This window comes from Vigna angularis, chromosome 4, assembly GCF_016808095.1.
Source record: "Vigna angularis cultivar LongXiaoDou No.4 chromosome 4, ASM1680809v1, whole genome shotgun sequence".
Taxonomy (NCBI): Eukaryota; Viridiplantae; Streptophyta; class Magnoliopsida; order Fabales; family Fabaceae; genus Vigna; species Vigna angularis.
Window position 1 is genome coordinate 5,031,404 of NC_068973.1, and position 16,750 is coordinate 5,048,153.

Sequence of the window (16,750 nt, forward strand, 5' to 3'; positions counted from 1 at the left end):
GGAGAATAATTGGAAAGGAGCAATGTCTAAAGGTGCAATAGGAAGATTATCAACAGAAGACACATTGGAATCTTAATTCAAATAAAATCACTACCAAATTAAATCATATTAATCAAAATCAACTAATTCCATAAATAAAACAAATTAAGATAAATAAAACTAAAATAGAAATAAAAATCATAAAATAAAGTAAGTTTTAAAACAAACAAAATTAACTAAAACTAAAAACAAATAACAGAAACAAGATCACATGAAATCACATACAATAAAATTACATGAAATAAATCCAAATAAGGAAGACAAAATCAAATAAAGTAAATTTGAAACAAATCAAATAAAATTAAACCGCATTAAACCAAATCAAATAAAATTACATGCTATCCACAAAATAAATATCAAATCAAATCATTCCATAAATAAAGAAAAAACGTAAAAAAAAAATCTAAGATCACATAAAAATACAAATAAAATTAAATAAAATTAGACCCAATTAAACAACATAACATAAAATATAATTAAAAAAAAATCACATAAAACCAAATAAAATAAAATCATATAAGATCTAACAAAATAAAATTAAATCATATAAAATAAAATCTCATCAAAATAAAATCAATTCAAACATAATAATCGATAAAACCAAGTGAAATAAAATGAAGTAAACATCATAAAAAGGAAAGAAGTATATATTTTTTATTAAAAATTACCCGGACAAAATTGGGTGTTAACAATTATGTACTTTAAGACTTCAATCTTGTCACAATTTTATTCATAACAGACGTCTCAAATAATTAAGGGCGGACATGCCAATATACCTGTTTTTATAGTATTTATTAAATATTTGTTTAAAAGATTTTTAAAAGCTAAAATTTACATTATTTATTTATTTATTTTATAGTTTATGAAATACAGGATAAATATTAGGAAAAATTGAAATTATTCCATCTCAAAATTTTAGTTCAATTTAATTCCTCAATTTTAAAAAAATGAATTTAATTATATTAAATTCTGTTAAATTTATTTAATATTTTAAATACATGATATTTTTGTTTACACAGTTTAACAATTTTTTATTTTAATATTAATTAAAAATATATTTGAGACATCAAATAAACTTATAATTAAATTTAATTAAAAAAATTAAATTTATGTAATTCTAAAAAAAAATTAATCTAAAATTTTGAAAAAAATTAATTTCAATTTTATTTAATTTACTAAAAATATATTTAACAAAAAGAATACATAAACACTAGTTTTCTTAAAGAATTAATTAATTATGATGAGTGAATTTGTGTCCTCACCGTGGCATTCTTCTCAACCATCTAGGTTCTTCAGCAACCTTCAGAATGGTGTTATCGTGTCAATTGATTCTCTCTTATAACGTGCATGCAATTATCAATATTCACTACTTATTATTAAATGTACATGGATAACATTGAACATTTTAATATGAGTTTCTTCTGCCACAGTCAATAAATTCTTTAAGGAAAACTATTATATGTTTTCATTAACAACTAATGAAAATAAAATTTTAAAAATAATTAACAATAAGGTTAAATTTACTCAATTATCTAGTCATGTAATATTAAAGATAAGAAACAAAAAAAAAACTTCAACAAAAAGCTATAATAATTAAAATCCGCTATTTAGAGAAATAAAATCATTTAACTCTTTTAAAAGTAACAATTTTATTATTTAACTTACTTTTTCTTACATATATATATGCCTCTATAACATGTTCTCTATAGCAACACAACTCACCAAAGCCAGTTTTGAAAATGGCCTCTAATCTTGTGCTTTTGTTCTGTTTGGTTGCAGTGATGAACAGTGAAGTTGTTCCAAGTAGTGCAAGGAATCTCAAGAGTAATACTAGTGATGAAAATAGAGAAAATCATGACATAGTAGAAGCATATGGAACAAGCAACTACAAAGTGGAAAAGAAAGAAGAAAAAAATGATAAAAACCAGGTTTTTCCACCCATAATTCCACTTCCTCCTCTTCCATTCCCACCTCCATCGCTTCCACTTCCATCACCAAACGTTCCAGGGTTACCATGGCCAGGACCTTCACTTCCACTTCCTCCTGTACCAATCCCTCATCGTGCTCACTTTTCTGCACCTTCTCCACCTACCTGATTATGCATGGAAATCTACTTCCTTCATATGTTTTTAAGCAATTGTGTGCATGGTGTCTGTGTTTTGGTTTATGTCTGTTATTTTCAGAATAGAGCACGTGTGTTGAACAAACCATGTTTCAGTTTTATGTGTTCATGTCTTTTGAATAAAACATGTTTCTGTTTATGTGTTGGCTTTATCATATTTCTTTTAATTTATTTATGAAGTTTATAATTAATCTCTTTTTTTTAAGTTCTTAATATTTAACCCTACTCATTTGCCAAGAATAACGATGGGAACGGTCCCTATAATAAGTTCTCAAATAAATTATGATATTTTAACAATTTTTTTAACAATTTGATGATATATTCGTAAAATGGATTAATTATAATGGATCAATTATAAACTACCATGGTTAAAAAAAAAATTCTTATATGTTTTAAAATTACACTGCTTTTCAGTATTTTTGTTTTAAAACTTTTGAAAAATAAAAAGTTATGCAATACTTTTGTTAATAAGCATCTTATCTTAATAAAATTATTAAAAGGTTCTGATTTGAGTATAGTTATTTTGTCTGTTAGACAGAACTGAAGCATTAGTAAAGAGAGTAATGAAGACTGAGTTAGAGACAGAAAACCCTCTGTGCTTGGTTAGTAAATGGTTGAAATATCTTGAAAATCATAATTATATTTATTTTATTTTAAAATAAACCTTTAATCTCCCAATGTAATTCTGAATTACGAGATTATTAAGATATTGAATTCTACATACCACATATATATACTGTTATTTTTATTTTATTTTAAACTAATTCATGATTTATTTTAATATACTGTTTTTATATTTCCTTAATTTGTCATGGTAATTTTCGTATGTTACGTGTTAAATTAACAAAAATAATCATTTTGACAAAATATAAAAATTAAATCATTTAATAACGCGTAATTATTTGTAAGATGTAGTCATCTTACAAATGTCAGATCACTGCAAATAGACAAAGATGACATATTTAATAAGAGAATAATCACATAAAAAATAATGGTAAAGTAATTGTAGTAAGCTTTTTGCTACCATTAACCGTTTCTTTAATTTACTTTCACCAATGAGTTTAATTAGCTGAAGTTGGATTTCATGGCTTTGCAACATTTTCTCCCTGTGGGATTGGTTGAAGCAAGGCAGAAGAAGAAGATCTTGATGGTGAAAAACGAGAGCAAGGCATAATTGGTGGTAAAGGCACAAGAGGAAGAGATGGCAAAGGAGGCAATTTGGGGAGAGGTGGCAACATTGGAAGTGAAAATGCAGGAGGGTTGAGAAGCACACCAACTGGTTGTTGAAATGACGGTATTGTTGGTAATAAAGGGTTGGGAACATTTTCAATTATAGACTTTGAGAATAGTGGTGGAAACGAAGGTAGATCTGTTGGAAGCTTGTTTTTATGCAGTAACAAGCAGCGACTTGCAAATGAAATCTGAATGTTGGTGTAGAGTAGCACAAGAGCAAAGGTGATCATCAGTTGAAGGTTGGTGAAATTGAAAGTCATGATGTGATGTTTGAGTTCATGTACGTTTCAATGAAACTGGGATTTATAGGAGACCAAGAGTATAACATGAAGATGGTTTTTTTCTCCACAAAGAAATGTTGAGGGTAAAATAGGTTTTTTCTTCTTGAGATTCATCTTTCATGCTATTTCTACTTGCTACCTACTTTTTAGGATTGTGCTACTCATGAGTTTGACTTAATATATATATATATATATATATATATATATATATATACACGTGCTTACGTATGTATAATTTTTTCCTAAATTACACCAACTTAAATTTTTAGAAGGACGAAATTAACAAGTTACATATTAGGTGCATTTTAAAAGTGTTATAGTTATACATTATAATTCTTTCAATAAAACGAGTTTTTGTAATTAACAAAAGTGTTATAAAAACATCAAAACAAAGTACTATATTTTTATTTATTTTAAACATGTAAAAGTATAAAATGGTCTCAAAATTTATTATTTAGTGCCAAATTAGTTATAAAAGTATAATTAAATGTTAAATTAGTTCTTATGATGATAACTTTTTAACAAAATAGTTTTAAGAAAGAACTTAATATGAGAGTGTATTTACTACATTTTTTTAACATTATTTTTTGTCAGTTAAGCTTAATTTGTTTCTAAAATAAGTTTAGAAAAATGAATTTGAAAGGAGAAAAAGGTAAAAGTAAGTTTGGATTAAGAAAAATATGATAAGAAACAAAGAAAATGGGAGAAAATATATATGAAAGTTAATGAATTATGTGATGAGTTTGATAAATTAAAAAAATTTAGATGATTATCATTTTATCTTTGTTCATAAAAGTAATTTAAAATAAAATATAATTAGTGTAAATTATGTTAAAATAAAATGTGAATAATTAAAAAAGTTAAAATTGATAAAAATATACTGAAATAAAATGGGATTAGTAGAAATTAAGTTAAAAAACTATTATTATTATTATTATTACAAATATTATTATTGTAAGGGTTAATTATAATTTAGATTAAATATGTTTTTGTTCTTTTATTTTTAAGTGAAAATTAAAATTAATTCATTTTTAAAATTTTGATCCAAATTAGTCTCTCAACTTTAAAGATCTGTGAATTTAATTATTTTAATAAACTTTTGTTAACTTTATTTGATGTTTTAAAAATATTTCATATAATTTTAGGATAGGGACTTTAGAAAAACCTCCTCAGTGGTGGGTCAGAAAAAATGGACTTATTATAAAAAAGGTCCTTTGGGGTTAAAAAGAAAAGTGACATCTCTATTATATTGTTTGATACATTTTTTCTCTCAATGTTAGTTGAACACATTTGAAACTTCAAATAAATTTAATAAAATTTGGTTTAAAAGGTTAAATTCATGTTAAATGTTAAAAATAAGAAACTAAATTAGTTCAAAATTTTAAAAGAACTAATTTTAATTTTTATTGAATGTTAAAGAATAAAAACATATTTAATCCTTATAATTTATGTAAACTATAACGTAATTTTGAATTTTATTTTTATAAAAAATATTACATAAATATAATTCTCATAGTTTATCAATTACTAGTATACAAAACTTTTTATGACAAGTATTCATAGCGAAAACCTATCATAATATAATAAATCTAACTTACTGTAAAACTAAATCTTTTTTTATCACGTAAGTCCAGCTTACTTGTTAATTAAATAATAATGTAAAATAATAAATAATAAATCACCATCTAAATATACAAACTAGTGGTATATTAGATTTTAAAAATTCAACAAATTTGATTTAGTCCTTAAAAGTGTATCTCATTGTTAAATTCTTGGAAATCGTTTTGTCATTAAATTGTAATGTTGGACATCTACTTTGGCACTAATTTATATTTTAGTACGGTGGATATGAGGATGAATTGTAAAGTTTAGAAATCAATTATTCTTCTTACACAACAAGGACTAAATCATATTATTTTGGTTCTTTTATATTCTCATTAACTTACACATTTAAAGAATGAAATAGTAATAATTAAATATTTAATTGGTTAAATTGTCTTAACAAAATTTGTTAAATTTTTCTTTTTCTGCATGAAATTTGTTAAACTGTTATAGGACCGAAGAGCTCAATATTTTATTTTTGTTTATTTAATTACGAGCCACGTGGTAAGTTGTGGGTGGACCCAAAGAAGCGTGTTAGCAGGGTGAGTTCGCTCGCACACTTGAATCGGAGGGACTGCAGAAGACGCACACAAGCACGCAATCGACCAACCATGGCGGCTTCTGATCCCAACAAGTTGCTAGCCAAAGCTGATAAGCTGTATGTTCATCTTCTCTTTCCATTCTCTTTTCCTTCTTTTCTCTTCAAATCAATTTAGCAATTTCATTTTCAAATGCATTGTCGATTTCGCTGCTGATAGGTTTAAATTTTGAATCGTCTGGGTTTTCTCTGCACCAATCTTATGTAATCCATGTTTTTTTTTTTAATTTTTATCAAACAAGTTGTTTTAACAGCAGCACACAATTTCTGTTTCTTAGGTTGATTTGTCCTAATGATGTTGAAATCATACTGGTAATGACATTGGTATCGATCGAGTGCCTTTGTGCTTGTGGATTTCATTAATTTGATTCTGTTTTTAAGTTGTGTGAATGAATAAGCTCTCACTTCACTGTACTTCTTATTCTCAATATGATTTATTTGTGATTAAGCCCGTTGATTCCAGGGCATTGTACTTACGTTTTTTTTTTCATGTATGCTACCTTATATTTATTTTTCATTGCAGAACAACACTCAGTCTCACGAGGTGGAGTGCGGATTGGAAAAGTGCTACTGCTCTTTATGAGCAGGCAGGTAAAGTATTCAAGCTTCCTTAATATTTGATTCTTGGTGCTAAAGGAAATTTTGGAGACAAGATTGGTTGATGGGAATCTGATAAACTCTTTCTGTTTCAGCTAATGGGTTTCGAGTTGCCAGGAACCATGAGAAAGCCAAAATAGCATATGAGAAAGCTTCAAAAGGACAAGAGATGCTTTCATCGTATCCTTATATCATATGATTTATGGTTTCCTTCTTCCTTTTGTTCCATAAAGGAGAAAAAAATATTACTATACTATAGAGTGTTATTAGATTCACTATGTTAATCTGTCTCTATGTCTTTCCTTGACAAGTAAACCAGACCTTGGGATGCAGCTAAGCACATGGAATCTGCCGCAGCTTTGGGAAAGGATCTAAGTAATTGGCAGGAAGTTGGGGACTTCTATCGAAAGGCATCTGAATTGTACATGGAGTGTGGGAGACCACAACCTGCATCAGATGCCCTTGCAAAGGCAGCCCGGTAAATAGATTGTTTCCTTTACCCCGTTGCTTTGCAACAAAATTCTATGCTTTATTTTAGTTGTTATTGTTTTTATTATTGTTAACTAACTTGCCACCAACTTCTTATGAAATTCATAATGTGGAAGCCCTAATGAGTGGTACACAGTAGCTTACGTCTATCCCTTGTGAAGATATAGGAAGCTAAAACATTGTTGTAGTGTGTTGTAAATAGCGGATTATGAAGATAAAAATATCCTCAACATCTCCATAGTGATTAAGAGAAAATATTTTTAACATATTTATTTCTTTATTTCAAAGAATTTGATCATCATAAATAAAGGAGATGAAAACGTAATCGGTGTGATTGTTATTGGTAAATTCTTTATTTTCTTACATAGTTATATAAGTGGGAGCAAGTATCACTTTTTAAGTTGGTTTTATGAGACTGAGTTAAACATAAAATCCACTTTTAAATATGATATTACAGCCTGTTCTAGCAACGTCTGTTGTGCCTATTGTTAGACCATTGACAAATATGTAGTCCTATGCTTGAGATGTTTAGTTTTCTGTGTAAGAAGATGTGTTGGAGGTTCCACATTCCCCAGAAATATGAGCAAATTATATTATATAAGTGGGTGCAAACCTTATCTCACAAGTTGGTTTTGTGATGTTGAGGTATACATAAAGTTTACTTTCTAAGATAGTGTGTATTTTAGAGTCCTTTGATACATTTTTTTAGTTGTTTATATAGAAGGCTAAAAATGTTTAATTCATAAAGCGTTAGTCACTTTTGAAAATCTGCTTCTATCCCATCTGGATTGCTTTGGGATGAATTTTTATGTGGCCTCTCTTTGGTGAGCTGCTGTGACTGTGTCTAAAGGGCTTCCATTTCAGATATGATATTGGTTCTACTTTCATGATTTTTTCAAGTTCTCAACATGTTTCCTTCTGTTTTAAACATAGCCATGTTCCTTCCCCTTTTCTCTTTAATACCTTATCTTTCTACTAAGGAAGAGTTGACATCAATAGTTTTTTTCAGTGAATGGCTACTGAAAGCAAAACCTTAGTTGGAGGCAATAGAAAATATTAGAAGTCATGCGTACAAGTCTGCTAAATTTAACACATAATGGCTTTCATATCATATTTATCTCATTATGTACTGCAGTTCAGCAGAATGGAGATGGTGTATGTAAAGAAACACTAATCAATGCATATACTACGTCTGTATATACAATACTGTATGACTGTCTATATATATCATTTCATCACTATCAATACATTTCATAATACCTTCCCATTCTCTGTAGTGCTTTGGAAGATAGCATGCCTGAAGAAGCGATTCAGCTATATACAGATGCTTGTACAGCTCTTGAAGACGATGGAAGAGAACAAATGGCCTTTGACCTATATCGTGCTGCTGCTAATGTTTATATAAAACTTCAAAAGTAAGTTTTATTAGAACTTAAAAGTTGAGGCATTACATTTTGATGGTACTTAGACTATGAAGGAAACTTATCTTCCACTGTTTTTTCATTGATTTGTTTTACTTTTGTATGTTGGCATTGTTGACACAACATAAGTTGAATATTATAATTGACTCTTAAAAAGCACAATGTAACGAGTTTACTATTTCATTAAACGAGGAGCCTACTCTACAAGATCCTCAGGTAAAAGGCTCTTTGCATCTGCTTTATCTAGCATGTCCATAAATGTCATTATCCTGCAGAAATGTTTATATTTACATTCTGTTAATTTCATGCCTATTAATGTTCAACTTGTTGCATGTGATGTATTATAAATGTGATTGAGATGTTGTAATCAAATTGAAATAGAATGATAAATAATTTAAGGCCCAAAAGTTGGGGTCTGGAGAGCAGGTGAATTGGAGTTTCTAAGTATGTAAGGCTTCCAATCACTTTCTAGCAATGATGTGATGATAAAGGACCATAATGGGGACAATTTGGCAGTTTGGGTGCTGTGAATTGCAATGCCGAGTTAGTAATTGGAGGCTTAAGGGCTTCATTGTATATTCGGGAAGGAACAACACAAATTTTAGACTAACGAATGATAAATTTGTAGCCAAGAAAGCACTTTGTTCTTGATAACAGTTGACTGCTGAGATGATGTTAAACTAAATAGAAGGGAAAAGCTTACTTAGGAATTCTATGGTGGTTGGTTTTGGTGATACCTCAAAATGTATTGCAGAGTGCAAATTAAACAAAATGTTTGTCTTCTCAAATTCTTCATTCTAAAAATCACTGATTAAAAGAAGACTTATTATAACTGAATTCTAAATCTGTCTAGAATGAAGACATTTTATCACAAAAAAAAAAAAAAAACTTGTGAGACGTGAAGATTTTTCACAAGATAGACTCTGGTTTCAACTAAGCTGAGGGCCACCTCTATTTTTTGAATTCACACCCAACTGAAACAAGTAATCAATATCTAATCTAAGACATTTACTAAAATAACATGAAAAACAGCAAATCAAGAAGACTAGAAGTTTGTTTAACCACACCAAGCACATCTGACACCCACAACATACTATTGGGATGTAAAAATAGTTTATGAAAGAGTTGAATGGTTATTGTTAGGATATTTATCCTAATTTATCATGATTATATTGTGTCAAGGGTTACCCTATTTATCATGATTATATTGTGTCTAGGATTATCCTATTTATCATGATTATATTGTGTCTAGGGTTACCCTATTTATCATGTACTTTTGTATCAATTTATTCTTATAAATAAAAGATTATGAGAGGGATCAATCAAGCCCTCTAGAATTATTTTACCGTTTAATTCTCAAGTGTTATCTTGCATTCAAAGGAGGTCACAAAACGCATTTCTTCCTACCTTAAGCTTATTGTTTTCTTTATGCACTTGCATATTGTTTTTCTCTTTTCTATAGTTGTTTCTTTGTTCAACACTTTTTTTGGCACTTTGAGTTTTTTGGAGTTTAGGATGAGCTCTAGATTCTTGGACCAGCTCTTGTTAATTACCTTTTCTTGTTTTGGTAGAAGTAAAGAAGCAATTTTTTGGGTAAATATGAAATTTATGCTAATGTTTGGGGCAGTTGGCTATGTGTGTGCACATCTTTTATCGAGATTTCTTTGAATGAGTAATTTCTCTAGGAGAAGATTAGTCATTTGGTTTCGAGTTGATGTAAAGTTTGTGATCTTCTAATAGGGGCGTCCCTTATAGATAGGGATTGGGAAACTCTATTGGTTGATTTTCCCCTTTTTTCATCCCAGGAGGGATTCTTATAGAAAACCTTCTCTTTTTTTCTTTTTGTATAAAAAGAAATATGTCAACCAGTTAGGCAGAAACCACTACTTTTGGAAGCTAAATTGATGCTTTTTGCATAATGTTAATACAGAGATTTTCATTAGTGCAAATTCTGAACATTTCAATTCTTCTATTTTGACTTGCATATTTTGTTGGGTTTGTTTTCTTAATGCACAGATATACAGATGCAGCATCTTTCATGTTGAGATTGGGCTTGGCAGCTGACAAGTGTAATGCTACCAATAGCCAGAGCAAGGTTTGGAATATTTTTATTCTTGTATTCTGTATCATAAATCATATCTTATCATCAGAGATTTCAAAAAGAAAATAACTGGTAATAGAGAGGCCTTCTGAACAGATATGCTGGAACCTTGTAAGTATGAGAATAAGAAATCCTTGAGAGAAAAAGAAGACAACCGAAATAAAGTTTAAGAGTGTGTTTAGCTGGCATTTTTCCTCCTTAACCCTTTGTTCACTTGAATGGATTTAGGAGAGGTGATTGAGTGGATTTGAGAGGATTTGAAGATAAATTTTGTTGTTGTTTATTTGAGTGAATTTTGAGGTAAGCGAAAGTGAATTTGGAAGCAACGTTTGTGAGAATTAATATAGGATTTGATTGATGTGACAGATTAAACAAAATTATTTCCAAATCCATCCAAATCCATTCAAATAAACAAAAAAAAAAATTATTTTCAAATCCTCTCAAATTCATTCAATCACTCTCCCCCAAATTCATTCAAGTGAACAAAACCTAAAAGAAGTTAGGCAGCCTTAAAAGTTTGTCGAACAATTTTTAGAGAACTTAAAAGTGGATTTAACGTCAAAAAATTGGGTCAAATGAACCTTAAAGGGAAACAAAAAAGAAGACTGAAAACAAGCTAAGTAAAATAATATTTTAAATTTTTTACACCAAGTTGGTTTTGGACTAATAGCTGATGTTTAGATTGCATGCATTGTGTTTCTTTTTAGGTTCACCTCTCCAAGTTAATCCTTTCACTAATAAAATCTGAGGCTAAATTTCATGTTCCTTAGTCTGGACACAGTTATACTCTACCATGAAATGTGCTTAGCACTGTTATAATCTTTTAGATTCTCCAGAACTGCACTGCATGATGTATGATAAATATCTAGAATCAGAGCAGCGGGCACTGTAATTCATCATTCTGCTTGTATTAAGAACATACAAATTAGCACTTGGAAACTTTGATGCAAGTTGAAGGCAACGGATTAGCTTCCTTTGTTTGAATATTGTTGACTAAATTATTTCTTTGAAACTCTTCCTGTTGTGCTTGGTTTTATTCCACATGTTTATGTGGCCAGGTCCAAGGCTAGAAATAAGAGAGTTGTGTCAGACAGTAGAAGGTAGAATTTCGAATGTATTAATTTGTGATAAACTTCTCATGTTCCTTGTCATATTGCAGGCGTATCTCAGTGCAATTGTTATCTACCTTTATGCTGATGACTTTAAGCAAGCTGAGAAGTGCTATAATGACTGTTCTCAGTAAGTTTCTGACTCCTTGTAATTCTGCTAAGTGGCTGCAAACTCAAACAGTGTGATATGGATCATTATAGCTTTGAATTTGTCATCATTGTTTTTGTTGGTGTCCCTGCTATTGTTTTTTTTTTTTTCTTTTTATTTCCACTAAGTTTTTCTAGTTCCTAGCATAACTCACACGGTAAAGTTTCTGCTTTTAAAAAATGGAGACCTTTTTGTTATTATCCTGAGCTATTTTGAAAATGATTAAATTGATGACTAAAGGGCATAATAAATGTTTGTGGTGTCTCTAGGGTTGATGCTTTTCTCAGAAGTGACCAGAATCGTTGTGCTAGCAAGCTACTTGCTGCCTACACAGATGGGGATGTTGAAGAAATCAAACGTATTGCTCAGTCGAGTGGTATTTCACATCTTGACCATGTGGTAAGTGATTTAGTACATGAGTTCTTATGGAACAAGAGTTAAGTGAATGTAAAACATAATGAATACAATCTAGCCGTAGAAACTTGAGGGCTTGTTGTCTTGATGCTAGGTTTTCCTTTTATTGAATCCATAAATTAAATAAATCCCAGATTTAATCCAGTTTTTTTATTTTCCGGTTGGTTTCAAGGGTTACCTGCTATAGTAACTTGATGATCTTGTTGCCCCGTACATTACTTTGCTTAAAATCTCTTAACCCTTGAATGTATAATTCGTGGTAACAGTATGTCGTTAGACTTGTTTGATAGCATAACCAAATTACCAGATCCAAAGTAAATTGTAAAAGGGGGAAAGACAACTAGTTTTATATCAACCAGGTTACCAGAGCCAAAGTAAATGTATGGGGGAAACAGCTGATACCTGTTGTCTACTCTCGCAATTCTGAGGAATACGGCCGTCCTATGTTCCAAGGTGCCTCGGTTCTTGACATACAACCTGAGTCTCCTCAGTTTATTTATTGTACGTCCTGAACATTGTTTCTTTCTTCACTCTATCTGTATCCTCCTATAGCCCATGGAGCACAATGCATCTGTAAACTACTTTGATGATGACTCAGTTCAACATTTCTTCTCGTACTGGTTCACACAATCTGTCAGTTCAGTGGCCATCTTCATAACAAGAAAACATTACTTTTCATGAAGCTTCTCATGGTTTCAGCTGTTGTTGTTTCTTTCTATGCTTTCACCTGTCCTCTTTTTTAACCTGCCCCTTGTTTGACATCCTATTTTTGCCATTATCAACTGCTTGCAAATTTTATGCGACATACACAATCTTTAACCAGTAGCTACTGATGCTATTACTTTTATTGATGGAGTTTATGTATGTGGACTTAACTTTTCATGACACTTTGGAGTGCATTGTCTGCAGATCATTAGGCTTGCGAGGAAACTTCCAACAGGTGACGTGAATGCATTAAAGGCTAAGAATGCTGCTGAAGAAGATGACCTCGATGAAGACGATCTGACTTAAACTCTGGTTGTGTTCTTATATGTGTTTATTTATAGGAGTGTTGATGAACCTATTTCAATTTGACGAGTAAATTGAATTGATCAGTATATATTGGTTTTTGTATAAAAATATTTTGTTTTCTTGCGTGTAATGCAGTGCAGGTAATAAGAGGAGAGCTATTTTTTTTTTCACATGCTTTTTTATTTATACGTGTGATGTTAATACTTCAAATTAGACATCTGACCACTCAATGTCACTTTAATAGATTTAATCTGATAGAAAGATTAAATCATTTAATTACAATACTAAGATGAATTTATAAATTGAAACTTTAAATCTCATATTTTATTAGAGAAAGTAATTGATGTGAATTCAATCAATGATGAGATGTGTCACCTTTCTTACAGAGTTTTTAAGTGATTAGTTTGTTTAAATAACAATTCAATCCTTTGCAAAATTGATTGACCAAATTATGTTTTGGGTTATTCAATTAATAAAATTTAGTTTGTTTTTGTTCTAAGTTTTAATAAGGTATAATTGGTAACTATTAGTCTTTTTTGGAAGACAAAACAATGTATAGCTGAACGTGTTTAGCTAAATAATATATGGAAGAATACAATATGTTGGATTAACCTAATTCAAGCTTTTCTTAACGCCTTGATTTGATGAATTATGTGAGTATGGTTATTTAAGTTGAAAGCTAATTCAACCTTGTCATATTTCAATAGGTTAAGCGAGTTTACCCATGACTTCAACCCATCTTTACATTTCTACCAATTCTTAATCGACAAATAAAGTTATAACTTCCTGAAATGAAGTTAACACATTAAAAATTAACATTCTATTTATGTAATGCATGTGTTATTTTTTTATAACAAAAATAATAAAATTATAATTATAAAAATAAATATAAATAATTTTTACAATTTAATTATAGATAATTTTTATTTATTCTGTAAATAATTTTTATTTATTTAATAGATGATTTTTATATATTTAATTTTTAAAAATAGTTAAATTAAAAAAAAAACAGTTAAATTTAAAAAGTCAGCTGAATTTAAATAAAAAGAACAAAAAGGAAGTGAACATAAAAAAGAGTATATAAAAAATCGTTCTTTATATAAGTGTAGGTATATAGAAAGTAGTTAAAAAAACTAAATACCAAAATGAACTCAATCCATCCCTTAGAAAATAAAAGAAAAGACACTCGAGTACGTTCATTGAAATATAATTATATAAGTGATAAAAACAGATACAGTAGAGAAAAATAAGAAAGAAAAAGGTAGATAAAGTTTTTTAGGCATTTATTATTATTTTTCAATTAGAATGATTATTTCACTTCCTTAACTTACATTTGATTTTACCATAAGTTTATATTATAAGGAAAATTGCTAAGATGGATAGAAAAAATAAAGAAGTATCTAAGAAGTTGCATTTAATTCTTGCTAAAAGTATTAACTATTTGTGGGAAAAAATAGAATGAAATACATACAGAAATTGAGTGCTCCATTTTTGTTAAGGGAACTAAACAGAGATTTATTGATAAATATGATTAAATGGTTAATGAAAAACCCTTATTCTTTCTTCTTTTCCAAGAAACACCATCTTCCTCACAATCATGCAAAAGCTCATCTTCTTCATCCTCATTCTAATAATGGTGGACCCCACATCTTCAACACCCTCTCCACCAACACAACAAATCAACAACATTCTCGATGCGCTTATAGGTGCAACCGACTTCAGCGCCTGGGTCTCCATCCTCTCCTCCGCCAACGGCACCCTCCTTCCGCTCAGCGCCACCCTCTTCATCCCACGCGACGCCGCCCTCGACAGTCCTCCGCCGGATCCCCTCCTACTCCCCTATCACGTCGTCCCCCAGCGCCTCCCCTTTTCCGACCTCCTCCTCCTGCCCCGCCGCGCCCGCCTCCCTACCCTCCTCGCCGCCAAAACCATCTCCGTCACCGACAACTCCCCCGCCAACTTCTCCCTCGACCACACTCCCCTCACCCACCCCGACCTCTTCTCCACCCCTTCCCTCGCCGTCCACGGCGTCCAGTCCTTCCTCGACTACTCTCTCTTCGGCGACGGCCTCCCGCCCTCGCCTCCTCCCCCCGCTGGCCACTCCGTCGACTCCTTCTGGAACTCAGGCGCGTCCTCCTCCGGCTCCCGCCTCAACGGCGTCGTTATGCTACCCCTCTTCTCCTTCGTTCTTCCACTGCTACTATGCCAAGGTTTTTCAATCTATCGATTTCAAGAATATTCAAGAAATTGAGTGAGCTTTCGAAAACTATGATAACATCTTACGCCAAACGGTTAGTTTCTTCGATTTCTACTTCTCTGATGAACAACATTTCTTACTAATTTCAAGAAACTTTCTTACGTTTTTTCAGATTTCCATTACAAATTACGTCTTCGTTTCTTTAGTTCTGCATGCACTACTTTTTTTTTTGTGGGTCCCACTTCCCTTGTTCTCTCGTACTTTTAGCATTCAAAATTGAAACTAAGGATTGTTAAGTAATTTACTTTTTCAATTTTTTTAATTTAATAATAAATTATTTCAATTTATCTAAATAAGACCGCTATTAGTTTCTTTAGCATAAAAATAAATTTTCGACAAAAGATTGATGACGAAGCTTTTATTGATCTTTATCATGTGTAATAGTAAATGAGATATATATATATATATATATATATATATATATATATTTTAATTACGAAAATGAGATAGTTTGTAATTTTCGAATTTTTCATAATTACGTTTTTTTCATCATTAGTTAAATGTGTTATACTCAAATACTTACTAAGTTACGCTGATAAATTATTTTTTTTACAAAAAATAAAAAAAATAGTTAATCTATAATAAATGAGATAAATTACAGAATTTATTTTTTAGCAGCACAAACATAAGTTTTTAACTATGTTTTCTTAAATAAATAAGTCAACTTCTAACAACAAATTATTTTTTTTCACAATTCAAGTCTAACATAAAAAATTCGACTTGATTCAATTATCGAATGGAGAGGGTGCTCACCTTATTAATTGATATCTTTTACAAGCTACTTTCAATTCATATTTTAAAATAATAACTTTATTATTTTTGAATTTTAAGATGTTTTCTCTATTGTATTTACTACCTTGTAAATATTTAACTTATTTAAATTTTAATACACTTGATAAATAAAGGCAATGAATTCTGATTTTAATATTTTCGTATTTTTTTCTTAATTTTTGCTTTTGATAATATGTAAAACATTTTGGATAATTAATCAATCCGATGTCACTGTTGATCTATAAGATAAAACTTTATATATATATATATATATATATATATATATATATATATATATATATATATATATATATATAATCCACAATTTGTTTTCCTTCCAAATAGCTATTTATTTTCTTCGATAACATTTAAATTGTTCTTTAAAGCTATGTTATCTAACAATTTCACACATTATATAAATTTTTTCTAAATTTACTAAGAAAATATGAGATGTCTTTAGACCATCCAAACCAAAATCTAAGCATAATAAAATTTTACTTAAAACCACACATTAATATTAAAAATATATAATTATCCAAGCACTTAGATTTAAAACT

At 29.9% G+C, this 16,750-nt stretch overlaps 2 protein-coding genes across 5 annotated transcripts; both read left to right on the forward strand.

Annotated features, from left to right (window-relative positions):
• Window positions 1–5,778: 5,778 nt before the first annotated feature.
• On the forward strand, window positions 5,779–13,335 carry LOC108319483 (gamma-soluble NSF attachment protein). 4 transcript variants are annotated; one of them, XM_052876309.1, is made up of 10 exons: window positions 5,779–5,935; window positions 6,399–6,466; window positions 6,568–6,652; window positions 6,792–6,950; window positions 8,239–8,376; window positions 10,399–10,477; window positions 11,643–11,722; window positions 12,010–12,139; window positions 12,514–12,655; window positions 13,064–13,335. In XM_052876309.1, exons 1-10 carry the CDS (start codon window positions 5,889–5,891, stop codon window positions 13,069–13,071), a joined length of 936 nt encoding a protein of 311 aa, XP_052732269.1. In that variant the 5' UTR covers window positions 5,779–5,888; the 3' UTR covers window positions 13,072–13,335. The 4 variants fall into 4 exon arrangements, with proteins under 4 accessions (XP_052732269.1, XP_052732270.1, XP_017406132.1 ...); XM_052876310.1 differs by lacking the exon at window positions 13,064–13,335 and adding an exon at window positions 12,707–13,016 and having other exon boundaries at window positions 12,514–12,607; XM_052876311.1 differs by lacking the exon at window positions 5,779–5,935 and adding an exon at window positions 5,994–6,079.
• Window positions 13,336–14,798: 1,463 nt separating this feature from the next.
• LOC108319451 (FAS1 domain-containing protein SELMODRAFT_448915) lies at window positions 14,799–15,416 on the forward strand. Its single transcript, XM_017550592.1, has one exon. The coding sequence runs from the start codon at window positions 14,799–14,801 to the stop codon at window positions 15,414–15,416; it is 618 nt and encodes a 205-aa protein (XP_017406081.1).
• Window positions 15,417–16,750: the final 1,334 nt, after the last annotated feature.

Excerpts from the sequence above, each read along its gene's own strand:
- LOC108319451 (XM_017550592.1), top strand. The coding sequence starts at position 14,799 with ATGGTGGACCCCACATCTTCAACACCCTCTCCACCAACACAACAAATC.
- LOC108319483 (XM_052876309.1), top strand. The coding sequence starts at position 5,889 with ATGGCGGCTTCTGATCCCAACAAGTTGCTAGCCAAAGCTGATAAGCT. Across the intron at positions 6,951-8,238 it reads GCCCTTGCAAAGGCAGCCCG|TGCTTTGGAAGATAGCATGC; the intron begins GTAAATAGATTG and ends CATTCTCTGTAG. Across the intron at positions 10,478-11,642 it reads CTACCAATAGCCAGAGCAAG|GCGTATCTCAGTGCAATTGT; the intron begins GTTTGGAATATT and ends GTCATATTGCAG.